The sequence below is a fragment of the Equus quagga genome, chromosome 12, assembly GCF_021613505.1.
Source record: "Equus quagga isolate Etosha38 chromosome 12, UCLA_HA_Equagga_1.0, whole genome shotgun sequence".
Classification (NCBI taxonomy): Eukaryota; Metazoa; Chordata; class Mammalia; order Perissodactyla; family Equidae; genus Equus; species Equus quagga.
The window spans coordinates 53376726-53398467 of NC_060278.1; the positions used below are offsets into that span (position 1 = coordinate 53376726).

At 40.3% G+C, this 21742-nt stretch overlaps 1 protein-coding gene across 1 annotated transcript in view; it reads left to right on the top strand.

The window, feature by feature from the left end:
* RGS13 (regulator of G protein signaling 13) overlaps window positions 1–21374 on the top strand; it is a 25890-nt gene extending 4516 nt beyond the window's left edge. Inside the window, exons 4-7 of the mRNA XM_046679733.1 lie at window positions 2768–2836; window positions 6265–6326; window positions 19215–19381; window positions 20515–21374. Coding sequence (XP_046535689.1) covers window positions 2772–2836; window positions 6265–6326; window positions 19215–19381; window positions 20515–20700 — 480 coding nt within the window. The 5' untranslated portion in view covers window positions 2768–2771 and the 3' untranslated portion in view covers window positions 20701–21374. The remainder of the gene's footprint in view (window positions 1–2767; window positions 2837–6264; window positions 6327–19214; window positions 19382–20514) is intronic.
* The last annotated feature ends 368 nt before the right edge of the window (window positions 21375–21742 follow it).

Below are 21742 nucleotides of genomic sequence, written 5' to 3' on the forward strand. Positions count from 1 at the left end.
GGAAGGAAGGAAGGAAGGAAGGAAGGAGAGAGGGAAGGAAGGAAGGGAGGAAGGAAGGGAAAGAACTGAGAAAACACAAGTCGACCTACATTTGCCCACGTCTCCATTTCCTCTTGTTTTCTTCCCTCTTATTTCTGCCCTCCTTGATCCACCAAAACCACTCTTACCAAGGTTACTGATGACCTTGTTAACAAATCTGACTGATATCTTTCAATTCCTTGCTCTCTTAATCTCTTCCTAGTTCTTAATACTCGGTTGGCCACTCTTTCCTTTTTGATAACTTATTGCTTGGTTTCTCTGAGACCATATTGTTCTGATTCTCTTCCTGCAGGCTCCCCTTTCTCAGTCTCTCTCTTAAATGTTTGTGTTCTTCAGTCAGCTGTCTTGGGCCATCTGCTTTTCTCAGTTCATACTTTTCCGAGGCCATCTCATCTTTTTTTTTGGCTTCTCTTACATGGTTTATGAAAACTGCCCACCTTTATCTTGAGGGTAATCTCTCACCTGAACTTTCTTCCTTTTCTTCTTCCACCTTCCATATCCAATAAAGCAACATGTTCTGATAGTTCCTCCTCCAGAATACCTAGTCTATCTCTTCCCTCCATTTCTACTACTCCCTTCTTGCTCTAAGCCTGTCACATCCCTTGCCTAGACTCCTGCAGTTGCTCCTAACTAGTCTTCTTAATTCCTCCCTTGCCTAGACTCCTGCAGTTGCTCCTAACTAGTCTCCCTAATTCCACCCTTGCCACACTACAACCCATTCTACTCACGAAACTAGTTTCAACTGTCAACATGTCTATTCCATATTTTAAACCATTAAATGATTTTTCCAGCTCCTTACTATGAAACTGATGGTGTGTAAGGCCTCACGTGCTTGACTTCTGCCTATCCTTACAACATCAGCTCTTACCATTTTAAGGTTGCAACAGACATTTTTGAACATGATTATTGGTCCAATCTTAACCCTCTAGCCTTTTCTCTGAGCTTTCTTCCTGCCAAACTCTAGATTCATGGGGTGACTGCGTTCTTTATTTCCTTAACCAGGACGTGACCCCTTCCATTCGGACCTTTGCCCAAGCTGCCTCCTTCTCTTCACTCAGCACATTCCAGCACATCCTGTAGGTTCCAGCTCAGCTATGACTTTACTGGAATGACTTCTCCAACCACCCCCGAGTCTGGTTAGGTTCTCTTCCTGCGTGTACGCACACGCCCCTGCACTTCCTGTATCAAAGTCCCCGTCACTGGAATTTTAAAGGCTTGCTAGTGAGGATGGGAAGAGGAAAGACCGGGTGTATGTCGATCACCAGCAGCCAGAACTTAGCCCATGTTAGGGTTCAACAGATGTTTCAAATGAATCAATAAAGACTGATACAAAAACTTACTGTTTATCCTTTTTTTTTTTTTTTTTAAAGATTTTATTTTTTTCCTTTTTCTCCCCAAAGCCCCCCGGTACATAGTTGTGTATTCTTCGTTGTGGGTTCTTCTAGTTGTGGCATGTGGGACGCTGCCTCAGCGTGGTCTGACGAGCAGTGCCATGTCCGCGCCCAGGATTCGAACCAACGAAACACTGGGCCGCCTGCAGCGGAGCGCGCGAACTTAACCACTCGGCCACGGGGCCAGCCCCCTTACTGTTTATCCTTAATAATTCATTGTATATAAGTGTGTATATATGTTTAGCAAAATATTTCCAGTTCTCACTATAAAGTGTGGATTTAACTATCCTTAACAAATTTTTCAGTTGTTTTCTCAAAGTCCTGAGTTAAAAACCCTGTAGGACATACATTGTGACATAAAGCCTGGGCTGAGAAAACTACCTAAATTTTAAAATCAAAGTTACACTGCCCAGAATGGGGAAAACCAGGTAAACAACACCCCTTTCAGAATTTACCCTCAAAGAGGCTTATTTTTCATCTGGCTATTTGAACTACTTTATTTGGCTAATTGCCAGCCCTAGTGGTCTAGTTGTTAAGATCTGGCATTCTCACCGCCGTGTCCTGGTCAGGGAACCACATCCTCCTGTCTGTCTGTCCATCTGTTGGTTGTCATACTATGGCGGCTGGGTGTGGCTGTGATGCTGAAAGCTATGTCACTGGGATTTCAAGTACCAGCAGGGTCGCCCATGGTGGACAGGTTTCAGCAGAGCTTCCAGCCTAGACAGAGTAGGACGAAGGAACTGGCCACCCACTTCTGAAAAAATTGGCCATGAAACCCTACGAATAGCAGCAGAGCATTGTCTGACGCAGCACCAGAAGGCGAGAGGATGGTGCAGAAAGACCAGGCAGGGTTCCTTCGCTATACATGGGGTTGCTAGGAGTCAGATCGACTGGACAGCACCACCACCAACAAATCTGGCTAATTACAAAGAGGCAAATTCTTGTTTAAAACATTGAGAGATCTTTCTAAAAATAAGAATTATCCAAACAGGGAAGATTGGGGAGTTGACAAATTCATCGTGAATGGGCCCTAAATGGAAAGATCTTTTTCAGAGAGCCGTACCTTTTTAAAACACCGCTATTTGATGAGTAGGTGGGCCCGGTGGGTTCTAAAGCCGACTCTAAGCAGCTATATTCCTATAAAATATTTATGAGATGATTCATTTTACTCTCCTCTCTCCTCCCCACCTCCACCGGCGATTGTATTCCATTAATTTCAAGAACTCATCCTTATTTTTTCGTGATTTATAACTTTGTGTGTTCTTTAGAAATTGACTCTAACCATATAATTATCTTAAAGGGCTAAATTACACTAAGTATATGCTGTATTTCTTTAGAAAAATGAGCAGGAGGAATTGTTGGATTTGTAAGATATGCAGAGCTGAATCTAAGAGGCCCCCTTCAAAGTAAGTAGCATTTAAATTCTATGGCCATTATAATGCATATTTATCACATGATAAATAGGTGCATATGTATTCAACTGCTACCTTAATATATTTTGCTCAGAAGGTAAAATTTGCATTTACACATGAGTAATTCCAGCAGAAGAGCAGCCATGTGTTACACTAAGGTTCCGTTTTCATTATTCATGGCTTATATTTGAGAATTCAGCAAGCTGAATGTTTTTAGAGTCTCTTAGGAATAGTCTTAGATTTTCTTTTCAAAGTTTTACATTGTTTAGTATAAGTGAGATTCTTTGATCTAAAATATGTTCATGGTGCATCAACAAAGTGCCAGAAACCCTCAAACCTAGTGGGAAGAGGTGGGACTGGAGGGGTAACCAAACCCTTACCCAGTTCCCAAGTTTCTTCTCCACTTTGCAATAACTAAAAATGTAGCCATTTGGATGGAAACAGTGACTGCATTCAAATGCAAAGCAGCATGTCAGAGAAGGGTAACAAAGCACTTGATTAGACTCGCTCACGTGAAAGAATTCCCAAGTCGAAGATGCCCGTGAGGTTAACAAGAGCGCTTAAGCTGGTCCACGTGGAGACCTCAGTTCTGGCCACATCTCCCTACTACCATCGGCGCTCCCGACACACATGCGCCTGCCCAAAGACCCGAAATGTCCAAACACGCTTACCAGCTATGGTGTGTGGGAGGAGGAGGCTGCGGTGGTGTGTGGAGGAGATGCTGAGACCTCAAGCATTTTAAAGGACCGGCTGAGGCTGTGCACTGCACAGGTGCGGGGAAGAAGGAAGATGAAACAGGCTAATGTGGGGACAGCTTCCCTCTCCTGGGCTGATGACTCCCATCGAGCATCACCAGCAGGGCTCGCATTTCTTTCTACCTGCTTGTAGACCCACCATCAATGAAAGGGAAGGCCAAGGAAAGAGATTTCACATTCATGGCAAGCTGCTGGAGAACAGTCATTTGATATATGCTTTCCGTTTACCACCTAATTTTATTTGCATGATAACTTTGTGAGAGAGATATTATTATCCCCATTTTATAGACAGTAAAACTGAGGCTTGGAGATTTTAAGCAAGACTAAAAGCTATGAAGTACAGCACTGGCATTAGAACCCAGGACAGTCAGACTCTTCGTTCCTCTTTCTGAGCATCATGATATCTCAGAATGCTCCTGTATCTGTTTGGGATCCATTGCCTACCTAAAAGAAAGGAGGGCACACAAGTGGAGAATTTTTATTAGGAAATCTGGGTGGGTGAGAGGACAAAGGAGTTTAGAATAATTCTGATAAGGGCACCTGGATAGCCATGGGACAGCGTGAAACTTGTGATATACTAAGAAAAAACTACAAGCAAAAATGGGGTTAAACCAAAAAAAAAATTCATTTCACAACTTTACCCCTGTGCGTAATTACTCCAGTCATGATCGATCTCCGTAAATCTCATGAATCACAGAGGCAAAGGAATTCTCAGGTACTAACACCTTATTTCAAGCTAACCCTAGCCAATGATGGCATCTTCACTCATGTTGCAGATTTTATTCTTTCCTATATAATGGGAATGGGTGGAACAGATAGGCATACAATGTAACTTGCCTAACACTTTCCATTTCCTTGGATAGAAAAGGCTATTTTGGGTTCCCGTTTTTAAAGTTCTAATAAGAGAAAAGAACAATGAGTCAGACAAGATTTCATGGAAATGTTTTTTTGAACGCAATCTTAATAGCGATAAACTGTTAAGACTCAGTACTAATAACAGTCTATCTAAAACTGGCAAGAGCCAGCTGAATTTGTAGAAAACAAAAGTTGCTTGACCTTTTCAGGACTCCCAATAATTTTCCATGTTCTAGGTTATTTTTTAACCTCTTTAACTAACCTTCCTTCATTGTGATAAGTACCTGCTAATACTGATGGCTGTTCCTTCAACACCAATTATTAATCCAACTACCCCAGGCGCAGCCAGCGGACAGAGCTTGCTTACATCTAGAGCTGTCTTTGATTACATGCAATTATCGAAAGCAGGAAAATTAAGCATACATCATAAACGGAACGGCAATGAACACATTAAGTATTTTAAAGGAGGGAAAGTAAAACGATTTATATGTAAGAATACATAGTCACTTGCCAATTCCCTTCATCATCCAAATGGCTCACAAAATAAACAGAAATGAAGCCTCGAAGCCAGTCTCTTTCACAGATAGTTTTGAAATGGTAAATGGCTTTTTTTAAAGACTATTTAGGTCAAATGTAATGACATATTATTCACAGTAATAATTAAAACCCTCAACATGAAAAAAAATTATAGCAAATAATAGGCTGAGAAAATATCTATACATAATAGATAGAGGGTTACTAACTTTATTATATGAATGCATGTAAGTGGGCTTTGTGGACAGACTCTAAGATTCTAATAGATAAATGGGCAAACACATTGCTGGTGGCAGCAGCACACAACACATAACCCTTTAAAAAGCAATTTGACAATTTGTACCAAGAATCTTAAAAATGTGCTTTTTTTTTTTTTCTTTTTGAGGAAGATTAACCGTGAGCTAACATCCATGCCCATCTTCCTCTGCTTCATATGTGGGATGCCTACCACAGCATGGCTTGCCATGTGGTGCCATGTCTGCACTCGGGATCCAAACTGGCGGACCCCAGGCCGCCAAAGCAGAACTTGCGCACTTAACCGCTGCACCACCAGGCCAGCCCCGAAAGTGTGTGTCTTTTGACCCACTTTGATTCTACATCAGCTGATCTCCTAAAGAATTGTCCTGCACGAGCATGGCAAGCCTTAATCACAACAAGCTTTTATGCTAAAAACTGAGAAATAATCAAAATGCTCATTGAGAATAATTACATAAACTATGGAATGCTCCCTTGTAGAATATGCCACAATGACTATAAATGATTATAAATGTATAATTATAAATTATAACACTATAAATGCTTACTAAGACAATTGTGACGACATGTAAAAAGCTTGTTAAAAGTGTATTTACATATATACACATATATATGTCACACATAAAGTACACACACGCACAATGACACACGTGGAGTATGACTACTTCTTGGCTAAAAACACACACATTCACATGACAAAAACACTAAAAAGAAATAAGTCAAAATATTAATAATGGTGATTTGGGAATAAGGAGATTATAGGACTGTGGAATTTTGTCTTTCTAAAATTTATTTTGTCATATTTTCAAGTTTATACTCTATCATTTTTTAAATTTTAACAATTTAGAAAATAAAAATAAAATGTAAGAGATCACAGGAAGATAAACTTCCATCTAAAACCACACACAAATAGAGAATAACTATACTTTGGTGTTATTGTGAAGATAGATGATATTTCTAGGGAATTCAGCAAAACCTTGAGAACGTTTTGGTATGATGAACACCTTGTGTTTCTTTTCAAAGCCTCACTTTGGAGGAAGTGTTGCAGTGGGCCCAGTCTTTTGAAAAGTTGATGACTACAAAATGTGAGTATCATGTCTATGTCATCTTTGAGTAACTAGTCAGTTTCATGCTTAGGGGAAAGGGGGCCTCTGGAGGATGAATGTGTGCCCCTCTTCTCATGGCCTTTTAAATGGCAACTGCCACAGTTAAAAAAAGAAAACCAGAAAATAGTTTGTCGTGTCAGCCACTATTGTTTTCGCTGGTGTTAATTAAAACAGGATTAGTCACGGTGCATATTTATTCTTCATAAGTATATGTGTAGATCCCTTGGCAAATACGCTTACATAGTAACGCGTACCAAAATATACTGCCTTACCATAGCCTTCTAAAGTTAGAATTTGCAAAAAGTTAACAAGATGCTGTTCTTAGGGCCTTCAAAAATAAGAATAAATTTGAGTCTTGACGTTCTAAATCTCCTCAAAGTTTGTTTCTAACTTTGTCTGTGTCTGAGTGAAGTGGAACTTTATGTAAGTCTGCACAGACTTGTAAATACGTATCAACAGTCGGATGGTACAAATGAAAGTAGCAATGCGTATGAGGGAGATTGAGTCATAGGCTCCACGCAAGAGATATAAAGGACTACGTGCGTTCAAGTGAGCAGTCAATTGTGTTTGGGGTAGGAAATTAGGAGGTTATAGAAAATGATAAACACTAGAAGACAGGTACAGAAAAAATACAGCGGGTACTCAAAGAAAATTCTCCTGTTTCCTGAATTCGGTACTTTTTTTTGTGGTGTTTCCTCCTCTCGAATGTTCGATAATTTTTTTTCTATAGATCTCTTTTTGTTCCATTCGCTATGAGCCTTGCTGTGAATGTTTCATCTGTTTAGACCTGTTCACTGAGGAGTGGAGAGTTAGCAGTGCTATCTGATGTTTTAATTAGTGGGGTGTGCAGGTGGTTATCCCGTTCATCTTGGGGGTTGCCAAAGAACATCTGAGGCCGCAGTTTCTTTCTTTGACACAATTGCCATGGCCCTTCACTTTTTCAGTATTCCTTACGGTTTGTTATCCAGTTTGCCAGTGTGGTTTTGAATTTTTAAAAATATATGTCTTGGTCAATTTTAGGACATTGGAATGGGAGGAAGAGACAAAAGTATATGTTCCATCAGCTATATGGATGGAGCCTCTGCTAATAATTTGGATTTCAGCCCCAACCTCCTGTAATCCATGTTTTGCAGCATTGCCAGCTTAGTCTCTCTCCTGGAGTTTCACACTGTTTGTCTGTAAAATGGGAATAATATCACCTCTCTTTTCAACATTATTGTGCAGATTAGATATAAAACACCTAGCTCAGTGCCTGATACAGATTAGGCACACAATAACTGGTAGTTTTTTGTTTTGTTTTGTTTTGTTTTGTTTTTTTGGTGAAGAAGATTAGCCCTGAGCTAACATCCATTGCCAATCCTCCTCTTTTTGCTGAGGAAGATTGGCTCTGAGCTAACATCTGTGTCCATCTGCCCCTATTTTATATGTGGTATGCCTGCCATAGCATGGCTTGATGAGTGGTGCATAGATCTACACCTGGGACCTCAACTGGCGAACCCCAGGCTGCGGAAGCAGAGCACACAAACCTAACCACTACACCATCAGGCTGGCCCTGGTATTTATTTTTGTTAGCAATAAAGTTCATGTCTCTGGATATCATTCCTTTTTCTCTGCCGCCTACCACAAAGTCCAGAATCTCTTCATATTCAGGACTGTATACCCTAACCCAATACACTTTCCAAAATTCATCTCCAGCCCTGTCCCTTCACATCCCATGCCCTTCCACCAATGTGACCACTGCTCCATTTTCTACATCTATGGCTTTCCTCTCCAGGCTTTTGCACAAAGTTCTCTTTGTCTCCTCTGTCCACTCTGCCCATGCTTGAAAGCAAAATTCAACTTCCACCTTTTCCATGAAACCTTTTGGAAGTATTTTTCCTCTCTCTTCTATTTTGTTAGTATCAGTGTTTATTCTGGTTCTAATTACAGCTCTTTTGTGTATTGGGTTTTTTCCACAGCCACTTTCTCACTAGCTTGTAAATTCCCTAGGAGCACAGATCACCTCTCGTTCACCTTTCATTCCCCTCTCCCAGAGACTGAAAATGTGCTTTTTACCTAATGGGCATGCAATAAATGTTCAATGGATAAATACAAGACAAATATTAGTAAGAAAAGATCAAAACACCAAGCCATATTATGTAAGAGTTTCTGTGCCAGGCCTTGAGGCCTCATAAACAAAGTGGATAAAGTTAATTCCTTCGTAATGATCTCAAGTGGGAGCCAGCTAGAATTAGCAATTTAGAGATCTAGCATCATGAGAATAAGCAAAGTCCACAGAAAAGACGAAGACAGGAAGGCAGCGTACTGCTCTTTATTAAAACCAGCAAAAACAGAGTCAGAGTCTTACCAGAAATTGAATTACTGGCAAATTCAGGTAAAGATTCAACAATCACATAATAAAAAGGAGATAAAACAAATCATTTTATGGACTCTATCCAATCAGAAGGATAAAACTAAGAAACAAACATTAAGTGTACCAGAGAATAAAGTGTGTTTACATCAACCAAGAACACTAGCAAAATGCATCCTCTAGCTAAGATAGGTGGACGCGTCTTTCGACACAGATTAAAAGACTATTTCCAAGAACAGGCAGTTCAGAAACCCACAGGGCAAGGAGCTGTATAAGGCTTGGTCTCAATGGATGAACAGGAATTGATTTAGGAGATGTTTGCTGAGGAGCCATTAAGTAAGAGGCATCCCGATACAGTTCAATCCAACTTCCTCGCAGCCAAAGGGGATCCAAGAAAATCATCAATTTAAGAACAGAACCGTGGCAAAATTAAGACGTTAGGAATTGAGAATGCTAGGAACCTTGATGCATTCTAGATGCTACTTAATAATATATTATTGACAAAAAAGTTAATTTTTTAAAAACAGTGTGTGCGTTTGTTCAATGTATATTTGATAAATATCTAGTACTTCTTGGGTACCAGGTAATGTGCTTAAAAAAAAAAAGCCCCATGTGCCCATGCAGCACATACCATAACACAGGAAAACAAGGAGATTTTTCAAAAACTGAAAATCCCTGGAAGATAACAGGGGAGCCTACCATTTATGGCCCATTGAGGTGAAGTAAAAAATGGTGATCAAAGCAACTTCTAGAAATATCCTGAAGGGGATTCCAAAGGCAAGGCAGACACAGACTTTTTTAAAGCAATAGCCTTGAGGGGGCCCGCCCCATGGCCGAATGGTTAAGTTCACGGGCTCCATTTCGGCAGCCCAGGGTTTCACCGGTTCGGATCCTGGATGTGGACACGGTACCACTCATCAGGCCATGCCGAGGTGGCATCCCACATGCCACAACTAGAAGGACCCACAACTAAAATATACAACTAGGTACCACAGGGATTTGGGGAGAAAAAGCAGAAGGAAAAAGAAAAGATTAGCAACAGTTGTTAGCTCAGGTGCCAATCTTTAACAACAACAACAAAAAAACCAATAGCTTTGAGCCAGCCTTGAAGGCATAGTGGTTAAAGTTCGGTATGCTCCGCTTCATTGGCCCAGGTTCAGTTCCTGGGCACGGAACCACACCACTGTCTGTCAGCAGCCATGCTGTAGTGGCGTCTCACATAGAAGAAATGAAGGACTGACGACTAGAATACACAACTATGCACTGCGGCTTTGCAGAGGGAAAACAAGAGAGGAAGACTGGCAGCAGATGTTAACTTGGAACGAATCCTTCCCAGCAAAAAAATACTAATGTTTAAAAAAGTAAAAAATAAAAACAATAGCCTTGACAAACATTTTCACCCAAGGCTGCATACAGAGCTGACTGGCAGTATTTTTTTTTTTTTTTTTTTTGCTTCCAGCGTAAAGATGGTTTTATGAAGCTACATTTTTCCCAGGAAAAGTCTGGTGCTACATTGGACAAGCAGAAGGAAGCTCTAGACATAGAAAGAAAAACACATGTACACATTTCTTTGACATAAAATTACTTGCGAGGTCCTGTTAGGGTGGCCTTATAGAAGATCAGCATTAGAATATATCCCCCAAGCGTGGGTTGTATTGTGACAGCAGCAAGATGTGTTTATGGACTGCCAGATGTAAAGGCTGAGAATCAGAGGGGTGTCTAGGTTGCCCAAAGAATGGCTAAGAACAAAAAAGCATTTTGAGTTTTAGCTGATACATTTTGAAGCATGATCTCTCAACAGTGAAGCATTCATTGAGTTCTTACTGTATACGATGTAGGGAAATTGATCCTATGGGGGAGTGGGAGGGAGTGTGTCCAAAAGATGCTACCAGTGCTTTCCTGAAGGCATTCCTCACTAAGGAGAGATAAAATATACGTGGACCATAAGCAGCTTGAGAACAAGAAGAAGGGAGACTGGAAAGAGAAGGCACTCAGCACAGACCTTGATGCACACGCTGAGGGGTGAACATAGATGGGGAGGCATGGCCAGGTCTCCCGGGGAAAGATTCTCACAAGAAGTGAATTTAGAGCTGGGACTGAAATGATTCAGACTGTCGTAAAATGACAAGGTGGTCTGACTGACAGTAGTTTAAAAATAGGGAACTTTAGAAGAAGTAAGCTCAGTAAGGATAAATGAGTGCTTCTCTCATTGAAGAAATGTAGTGTGTGGGATTCCTCAGGATTTGGTGTGAAAATTGGTCTCATTAAAAAATCTCCACAATGAGTTAAGCAGAAAGGACTCCAAAATTTCCACATCTACAGATGACAGAAGGTCCTCCAAGCTTCCAAATGTCCAAGTTTTGACGAAAGAATTAAATTACTTTCAAATGCATATAAAAGCAGTAATAAGTTTTTTAATTGATCAGGAAACATTTGTCTGAGCTGTTAGTCATCTCCCCATAAAAATACCTGAGAATTACTAAAGATTTTTCCTTGAATGATGTTGACCCAAAATATGACACTGTGCCTCAAAATATGGTCAAAATGACAGGCATCACCAAGTTGAAAAATGGAAAGAAAATTCTACGGTATTTCTGATGGATAAACCTAGTAAAAATCCATATTTCTCATGGCTATATCTAGTAGAACTAGAAAAGATACAGAAGTGTGCATTTCAAACGACAAGGGAACTGACAATTGCCTAAAACCCAAGGGTTCTTCATACTGGAAAGGCCAAGACAAAAAAAAATGATCAAAATCAAAATTTTGACTAATCCAAGTTTTATTTTTGATTTTGATTAAAATGTCAGAAAATAGTGCCAGAAAAAATGCAGAAGGCTCATACATATATTTGTTGGCCAAATCTCAAAAGATGAGGGTAGAGGATGCCTGCTGATATTTAATAAGTATGTTTAATATAAATAAAAAGAGGTTTGGTAAAATTGCAACTAATGCCCCCTTAGATGATTCACTGGGTCCCCCGAGTGTCTGGTGACCTTCCAGGTGCCAGGACTGTGGGGCAAAAGAGGCCAAGGTCATTGTGCTCGGCTCATGGGCTCCATCTAGAGGGAGGAGATAGACAAGCAAAGATATTAATTAATAAATTAATTTCAGAAAGTGGCAAGTGCTTTGAAGAAAATAAAACCAGGCAATAGGACCAAGAAAGGCAGTGCAAGAGGGCAGTTCAATTGGATGACTGGAGAAGAACTGTGAGATGGGGTACAATATGAGCTAAAAGCTGAATGATGAGGAGCAGCCAGCCATTCTGGGGTCTGGGAGCAGAGCGGCTCCAGCAGAGGAAAACCACGTTCGACAGGCCCTGAGATATGGGCAAGGTTAGCGGCTTCCAATAACTGAAAGAAGTTCAACATGATGAGAGTGTAGGGCCTTATAGGCCACGTGGATGGCCATAGACTGCAGAGTAACAAGAGTCCACGTGGTTATAAAAGTAACAAAGGCTGGTTCCCTTCTGAAGGATAGAAGCAGAGAGAGACCGTGAGAAGCCTGTTGCCGTAACCCAGGTAAAACTAGAACTCAGTGGGGAAGTCAGATCTAGCAGTAATTAGCAGATAGATGCTAATCAAAGCCATGTGGTTATGAGATCACTTATAGGGAGAGTTCAGAGAGAGGAGATCAGCGATCCAGAGATGGCGGTGGACACTAATATTTCAAAATCGTGAGAAGAGGAGTAGTCAGCGCAGGAGATGGAAATGGAGCATCGGGTAAGTTAAGGATGAGCAAAACAGTGTATCTGCATGGAAGGCAAAGAAGAGAGCAGTTCAGGAAGGGAGCTGTGAACTGTGTCAAAGGCTGCTGAGAAGCCAGCTAAGATGAGGAAAGAACAGGGACCATTGGATATGGCAATACAGAAGTCAATGGTGCCTTGACAAGAGCAGTTTGAGGGGTGTGGTGGAGATGGTTAGGACAGGAGGAAGCAAGGCAGATAATATAGAGAATTACATAAATTTTGCTGGGAAGGTCACCAGAGTAAAGAGTAGAAACAGGAAGGAGGCATGAGGTCAGTATCGGGAGTATAGAGTCAATAGTTATTATTGGTTTTATTTAGAAAATACAGCAGCGCATTTGTAAACGATGGCAACCATGAGAGAGGAAGAAACTGATGACACAGAAGAGAGTGGGGACATTTTTAACAGCAACAGAGAAATGCAAAGCAACAGGGAAAGCAAAATTAGGTGGGAGCCAAAGAAGAACTGTTTGGCCAGCCCAAAAAGGAACAGGGATCCTTTCCTCTCAGGAGGAAAGCTAGAAAGAGCAGGTACCAGTGGCGGGCAGTTTGTGGATTTGGTGGAGGGAAGATGAGGGAATCTCCACCTGATTAAATCTCTGTTCTCAGGGAAGTGGGAGGCAAGGGCATCAGCAGAGAGCTGGCGAAAGGATGTGTCGGCATTTTAAAAAGGGAGGAGATGTGAAATCATTTCTGGAGATTTGGAGAACCATGATATTAAGGAAGGAAAGTGGGGGGACTGGGTAATGCTGAGTGCCCATTTAAAATGAGCGGTGATGATTTCAAGCGAGAAAGCACAGTTATGGATTTTTTCTATGGCCTGTTCAGTCTGCAACAGCACAGACACAGAGCAGACATCCAGTTAAGCCATTCCGGATAGGCAAGTGTGCTGAATCTCAGGGTTTGCATCAATTATAATTTTGGTCAAAATCATCCTCGAATGTACTGTATGCTTTCCTCCCTTCCTCAATGATCACAATCACCTTGGATATGCCAGGCTGAATAGTGTGGGACCACTCTGCTGAAGGCAGTGAAGGCAGCTCCACACTGATCAACCACCTATGCTGGCCAGTGCATCTTCATTTTCATCTTCACGGCACAAAGCGGGCGTTAGGAGCTACTGATGGATATTGCTGTTTCCACATGGGCATCCTGATCCCAGAGGCAGAGGCATTCTCTCAGCTCTCTGCATCTGCGAGAACTTCTGTGCTGCTCACTGTGGATTGGCAGCTTCCTACACTGTCATTTATTCTAACCTCCGCTAACTCTTGTTGCCATGGTTCCCTTCGCCAACCCTCTTATTACCTGTGCTGTCATGCCTCAGCCCTTCCCAAGTAGCCCATTTTGTCTTCTTTAACAGCTCATGCATTTCACCTTGCAGGGAAAAAACAAACAACAAAACCTGGCCTTTTATAGACATCACTGTTCAGTTAGTACATTTTTGTCTCTCTCTCTCAAAAAAACCAAAAAGTAACAACACGCCAGATATAATCCTCGAGTCTTTGGTGCTTCTCGGGTGCTCAGTAATTAGGGCCTGCTTCCGCACTTTTCAAAGCCTAGGGAGAGTCGCTTTTAAATGGAGAAGATGAGGGATCCAAAAGGCTGGATGAACCAACACTTGTTTATTCAGTCTCGGCTACACATCAGGGGGTGTGTAGGCACTGGGCACATCGAGATGAGTGCACTGCAGTCCTAATTCTCAAAGGTTTGCAGGTGAGTTGGAAAGGAATAGAAGTAAATCAATAAATATAATAGACTGTGACATGGAGGGAGATAGAACTATAATTAAAATAAGTGGGCACTAGGCACTCTTTGTCAACTGCCAGGAAACATTTATCTAACCTGGCGTGAGGGGGAGCGGTTCAGAGCAATTTTTTTCAGAAACTGAGATACCTAAGCTGAGTCTTATCAGGGCAGAAAGGCCACCACACAGAAGGAACTGCATATGCCACAGTGTGGAGGTGACACACTGCTTAACAAGGAGCAGGCTCGAGCAAAGACTGTGCCCATCAGTGATAAGGGAACAGGCTGCCGAAGTAGAAAGTGCTGTGTTCTAATGGGCCCTGCAGCCACTGCCAAGAGGTCTGGCTTTTACCATTAGGGCAATGGGAAAAAGTTGAAAGTTATAAACAAAGGATTGTGGCCAGACTTTTGTTTTAGAGATTTTTCTCTAATAAAAGTGCAGAAAAGATTGAAAGCTGAGTCAGATAGATAAACTGAGGCTTTTTCAGATTAGAGGGTTTACAAATATTCCTCAAAAATCATAAACAAGGGGCTGGCCCAGTGGCGTAGTGGTTATATTCACACGCTCCGCTTAGGTGGCCCAGGGTTCGCTGGCTCGGATCCTGGGCACGGACATGGCACTGCTCATCAAGCCACGTTGTGGTGGCATCCCACATAAAATAGAGAAAGATTGGCACAGATGTTAGCTCAAGACCAATCTTCCTCACACACACAAAAATAATAAACAAAAATAATATAAAAAGAGGAGAGATGTTAATGCAATAAATATAACAGAGTGTCTTTTATATATAAAGGGATCCGAAAATTCAAGAAAACTCTAACAATGCGAAAGAAAAATGGAGAAAAGATTTAAAATTCACAGGAAGAAAAGAAATGGTCAGTAAGAAAGAAAAATGTTTAAGCATTAATATTTTTAAAATAAAAATTTTAAAAATTACAAGTCACTGGGTTTACCCCATCAGACTGGGAAGTATGGCATGAGTAGACCATTTGACACTGCCATTGGTGATGAAAAAACAAATCTTTCTGAAAGCAATTATACAACAGGTATCAAGAGTCACCGAAAATACTACATCATCAATCTAGGAATTCCACTCCTTTAAATTAATTCTAAGAAAATAACTATAAATGCAAAGATTTATAAACCAAAATGTTCAATGTAGAATAATTTATAATATAAAAAGGGGTAACAATCTAACTATTCAAAATAGCAGAGAGGCTAAATATAATATAGCATAGTCCTACAACGGACTGTTACATGATCCTTAAAAGTAAAAAGGAGAAAGCATTTGCTACATAGTATGAATGAGTGATACAAAATTGCTGTCACGGTATAATGCCAATAAGATCATTTGTGTGTGTGTCTGTGTTTGTGCAGGTGAGAGAAAGTTCAACATAAACAAAAGACGGAAGGAATAAAAGGAAATGTATCAAATTGCTAACAATGGTTATTATCTTTATGAGAAGTTTTCTGTATTTAAAAACAACTCATAGTACTTTAAGCTACTTTTATAAGAATACAGCAAAGAGAAGTTAGGAGAAAACCCAGAAATGATTAATATCACAGAAGCCAAACCAGAGAATTTCAATAAAACAGAATATTTACTTTAAAACTTCACACAGAGGCTGGTAGGAATGTGGAATTCATCATCCCCAGTGGTATGGATTGAAAGTAAAATGGATGTAAAATTGTTTCAGGCCCATTGCTGATGGCAGACTGGCACACAGCTCCCCTTCAGGATTTAAGGCACGGGGTGAGCCTTGCTGCCTCGCAGAAAACAATCCTGAAACAGATGGGCCACTCTTCTGATTCAGCCAGGAGGAATGTCACGTTTTCCTTCTGCATTAAGACACTGATACATGTCACCCTGTGTGTCATAGAAATACTAATTTCAGTTACTAGTTTTAAAAGAACTAAACGCTAGAGAGTCCCAAAGCACCACTCTCATTCTTCGAGGAAAAGGCGCACGCTACATATGACACAAACCTATTTTTTCCATCTTCTCACTTAATGAGCAATTCTGTTGTTTATCCCTGTTCACTCTGCTCAAGCAGAATCAGTCTGTCGAGCGTAGCATGCAGGAAGGAGTACCATTTAAAACTGTAGAATGGGCTACATTGCCTGATTTGGAAAAGGTTTTTCCATCTTGTAATTCACTTGTTGTATGAGTCAATCGAAATTCTAAACTGAATGATTAAGTGCTCAGATTCCTTTTATACAACACTTTTATACAAACTTTTTACAAAGGCATTCTCAGATGCTCACATGGCTAACTTGTAAAAATCGGCCCGATGAAGACAAAACTCTGTAAAACATACCGATCATGTGAGTCTGCTTGCTCTACACGCCAGAATCGTCTCTGAAATATCACATAGGTTCAAGTGGCCCAGGTCAGCTTCCACTAGGTTGTGATACGGTAACACACAACATTAAAATCCCACGAATTCACAACAAGAAAGGTTCATTTCCTGTTCATGTTACACCAGGACTGGGGTCACCTCCAGGGCTGTTCTGTCTTCATTCTGGCCTTCAGGCTAAAGGAACAGCTATTTTCCAGAATGTGTCCTTCTCATGGCTGGGGGAAGAGCATTGGCAGAACCACCTGATGCTCCTTCTGCTTGCCCCTGCACCTGGTACTTTGCATGTATTTCATTGGCTAATACAAGTCTCATGGGCAAAGCTGATATAAATGAGACATGAGTGTAATCCTTCTACAAGACCAGGGAATAATTGAGAACAACACTACAATCTACCACATCAAGTATCTATATAAAATATATATCACAATGCATGGATGGCTTCATTAGCAAAAGACTTGATATGTTCAGAATTGTCAAGCCAGCCCAAAAAGATCCTTCCTCCACTCAGTCAGGAGGAAAGTTAGAGAAGGCAGATACAGATGCAAGCAGGTTCTTGAATGAGAGTCTCTAAACATTTTACTACACAATTAGGCTGAACAGACATTCAGAATACTGTAACATGGACTCAGTATTGGTTTCCAGAGCATCTCCTTACCCCCACCTGCATCCACTCAACGCATCCTAGTAGACTAGTGGTTAACTCTCATGCCAAGATCTGTAGATTTTATCTGCTATCTCATTTTTCTCCTGTTCCATAGCTCCTTTCTTTATTTTAGGGTCCTTATTTTTTGTTCCTAATGAAGCACTCAGTCAAAATCCCTCTAAGTACAAAGTATGTCAAATTGCATTGTATTTTCTTAAACAGAACCCTATTTCTTTCAATACACACTGCAAATTATTGGGTTTCAGCTTTCCTTGGTAAGCCAGAAATGGCCTTTTGTTCTGATTTGTTTTGTTTTTTGGTTTGCCCATCCATTCAGCTATTTCTCCAATAGGAGCTCCAAAGTTTACCCCTGTATTCTCTGACTCCAGCCTTCTGTGCCTGTGATGAGGTGAGGCACATCTCAAAGTTACCTTGGTGTGAAAATAAACTTCTCATTTGAAATCTAAGTTAAAATGTATTCCCCCATTGGAAAGGAATATCTAATTCACATCATTTCCTATGTTATATTTTTATACATGCTCTACCCACATCTCGTCTGTCCTCTCAACTCAAGTGATGTTCCTTTTGAATCATCTCCCACTCAATGTTGTGAAGGCCACTCTTGCTCACTTGATAATAATAAGCCAAGCTCTAATTTTGTGTATTTCAACGATGGCACATTTCTTGTAGATTGCCAGCTTTCCCCAACCCCGATACCTCCTTCGAAAGGATCTGCCTCTATTTGAGATTGCCTCTTGAACACAAAATACCTTAATTGTTATTTTTATTTTTATGTCAATGCTGACAGAGCCAGTAGAAGGCAAGGAGTCAAGGAACTCAGCTTTATAGTGCTGGGAAACTCGATCTAAACTCTCATGTGAAGATCTAGGAAAATGTGATTTTACTTGCCATTGCCCTTTCATCTGATTATCATTATTTCTTGTAGCCGTTAATGATACTGACAAAGATATTGTTAATCAAAATTCTACGCGAGGTCACAGATTCAATGTGCCTACACAGCCATTTCTATTACTATCAATCACAAGTTACATTATTGTGGCATCATTTACCAATGCAGTTTCTCAGAGATGCCAAGAGACTTCCTAGTCACTGAAGAAGTTTAATATTCATCTCAGAGGTTTCATCTTGAATCTCGAGAATTCTTGGTCCTCCCAAAGATTCTTACTCTACAAGATTTGTGAGAGCTGGCCTAACTCTCTTCTCCAAACACTAGTGCCTAGACAATAGTGCCTCAATGGGAAAAGCTCCTCCCACATGTTTGGCCTTATTGACTCACTCCACAAAGGCAGTTCAAGACCAGAGCTGAAGATAACCATCTCTGACGTCGTGTCATTTGGCGACTGTACTGCACATCTCCACTGTCCTGTTCTGGATTTTGAGACCGTTTCCCAAAACCCATCCGAATTACATTCTTTGCCTGGCCCTTCATTTCTAGTTGGAACCATAAATCATAAATATGAAGTTGAGTTTTGATCAATCTACAGTCTCCTGCTCTGATTGGACCTTGAGAAATATCCCAGGCTGTACAAATTGATCAATTTATAACTTCTACCTGGCTTGGATATTTTCCTCTCAAACTTGACCTGCTTGTTTAGCTTCTAAACCTTGTTCTAATCCTCTAGTTTGGCTGGAGGCCTTAGATTTTTCGTGTCAGTTTCCGGATCAGGGCACTGTCCAGAGATCCGGCTTAAGTCCTATTTCTGGGTCCTGGTGATCTCTTCCATCCCAGATCCAGTCACACTAGCGGGCATTTTGCTCTGAGTGACTCAGAATAAAGGAATAAATGGGTGACTACACCATTGGCCAGCATTGTCAAAATATGCTTCAGAGGTATAGATCTCAGTGTGATGCGGTGCGTGTGTGTGTGTGTGTGTGTGTGTGATTATAAAATATTCACTTGTTCACTAATTTGGGAGCTTTGATTCAGATTTTTAGGTTTAACAGCACTAAATATTGTTCAGATTTTGATGCATGCAAATAAATTTCTTTGTCCATGACTTTTAGATGGCCCAGTCATCTATGCAGCATACTTAAAAATGGAGCACAGTGATGAGAATATTAAATTCTGGATGGAATGTGAAACCTATAAGAAAATCGCCTCACGGTGGAGCAGAATTTCTAGAGCAAGGAAGCTGTATAAGATTTACATCCAGCCAGAGTCCCCTAGAGAGGTAACTATGTGACAATGACAGCAAATGGAGATCACGACATCCCTGGGAGGGCGCTGATATCTGCCATGCACACATGTTTGTCAAGCTCTTTACATCCAGTATCTCCTGTAATCTATAAAGTCAGGACTGTGAACTTTATTTTACAGAGAAGAAACCTGAGAATCTGGGAAGTTAACTCACTTGTTTTGTCACACAGCAGTTAAGTGGGAAAATTAGGATTCAAAGTTAGGCCTATCCAACCACAAAGCCTGTCCTTATTAAATTATTTTAATTCCCAGGAAAGTTTAAAAGAAAAAGAAGTCCTTGTAAAAAGAATTGGCTTTGCTAGAAGGAACTACAGACATCACAAAGAGGCATTTTGACACCCCGAGTGGTGTTGGGCAAAATCTGTATCACCACACTAGGGTTCACGCTCAGCTTAGTTCAAAACCAGCCAATTCGGCCAACAGTCACATTGGTGTCACTCACTGCCCATCATTTGCAACTGTCTTAAGAAAATAGTCAAGAATGAAACAGACACACTGAGACTCCTCCTGGTGGAAAGAGAATGAGGAGGGAAAATCTCGTTCAGAGGATAAGGGTAGAGGATGGTAGGTGAGGTTCCTATCCCTCATGATAGTCCTCCATTCCTGACTTGTTCCTCAAAACTCCTTTTTGGAAAATACTTGGTTTATTGAAATAACCACTTCTCTCCCGTATTTCTCCACTTCTCTTCACTTTCTTCCCATTTCAGGGCATATTCAGTGAAATCAACATTCACAACTATTAAGGAAGATAAACTTAAAAATAGCACCAACTTCCCTTTTCCCTAAAAGAGACCCCCACCTGATAAACTTCCTTGTCTGTGCACTTTGCTAACAAACCACTTGCATCCTCCTAAGTAATCAGTGGTTTCGGAGATTCCCCTGGTCTCGGGCCTCATGCTTGCTTCAATCCGAGATGCGGAAGTTGATGTTGACTTTTAAAAAAGCAAAGAGTTTATCTTTTATGTCCTTTTTTAGACACCTATGAAACGGCAAAAGAAATTACCCTATTCCACTGAAAAGGAGAGGGGGGAATAAATTAAACTTTTCCATTGTATTCTCATCTTCAATTATGCCTACTTATGCTCTTAATGTAATTTCACTTTTCAGATTAACATTGACAGTCTGACAAGAGAAGCTATCATCAAGAATATTCAAGAACCCACTCGAACATGTTTTGAAGAGGCTCAAAGAATAGTGTACATGCACATGGAAAGAGATTCCTATCCCAGGTTTCTGAAGTCAGAAATGTACCAGAAACTTTTGAAGACTATTCAGTCCAAGAACAATTCCTGAATATCCCTCGAAAGTTTCAATTCGACATGGCAGTGAAAGTACTGGCTTTGTTCTGTTAATTTAAAAAAAACACAATATCGGAAATAGAGTAGAAATGAAGTAGAAGAAATCAAACTACAAATTGACTTCTAGTTCCCAAAGAGATCCCAAAAGGGATGGACTCTAAAATTCTTATACCATAAATAACACAATTTCTGGCATACCTAGGCAGCTCAGTTAATATATAAGGAAAAGGAAGATATTTCTCATGACACCAATATGATGAAGTTTTTACTGTAGTAGTCAACTAATGGATGTTTTCCTATTAATGAAATTTTTCTGTCCTAATGCACAGATTGGGTCTTTAAAACTTGTAGCTGTGTGAGTTGTCTATCTAGCATGAATATTTTCCATAGATAGATGAAGTGCTCTTGATAACGTTAATTAGTGAAGTTGGTACCCACGGTACAATCAATTGTATTATAACATGAGCAATACCAAAAAGATGTGTTCTTGAGATTTGATCTGTAAAATTCTCCTACTATTATGTTCATAACTGAACTTCTAGATCGCATATATCACCTACATGTGAAAAATTCCTGGTGATTCTAAGCTATTAAAAATGTATGAATTTCTTCATTTATTTCTATACTTACATTGCTATAAGGGTGGAAAATTTGGTTCCTATATTCTGAGGGTTTTTTTTCCTCACAATGTGAATTCATCGTGGTCCTGATAACCAGTAAATCCAAATATAAGCTAAAAACTTGCAAATGTATAGTTTTTTTCAACGACACAGTAAAGGACTGTTTTTTATCTGTCCTGTCATAGCAGCTTCTTAGAATTTGTCAAAAAATTCCAGAGGAAAGAACTCATATCTGTTTCACTTGCTGTGTTCAGCACATAGTATAGGATAAGTGTTCCATACAAATGGGTAAATATTCTATACTTTCGATGAAAAATAAATTACCTAAAATACTTAATATCATTTTTTCCAAAGAATTAACTGTAGGAAAATTTTGTTCAAGATTTTTAGTTTTACTATAAGAAGTGTGTCTCAGGT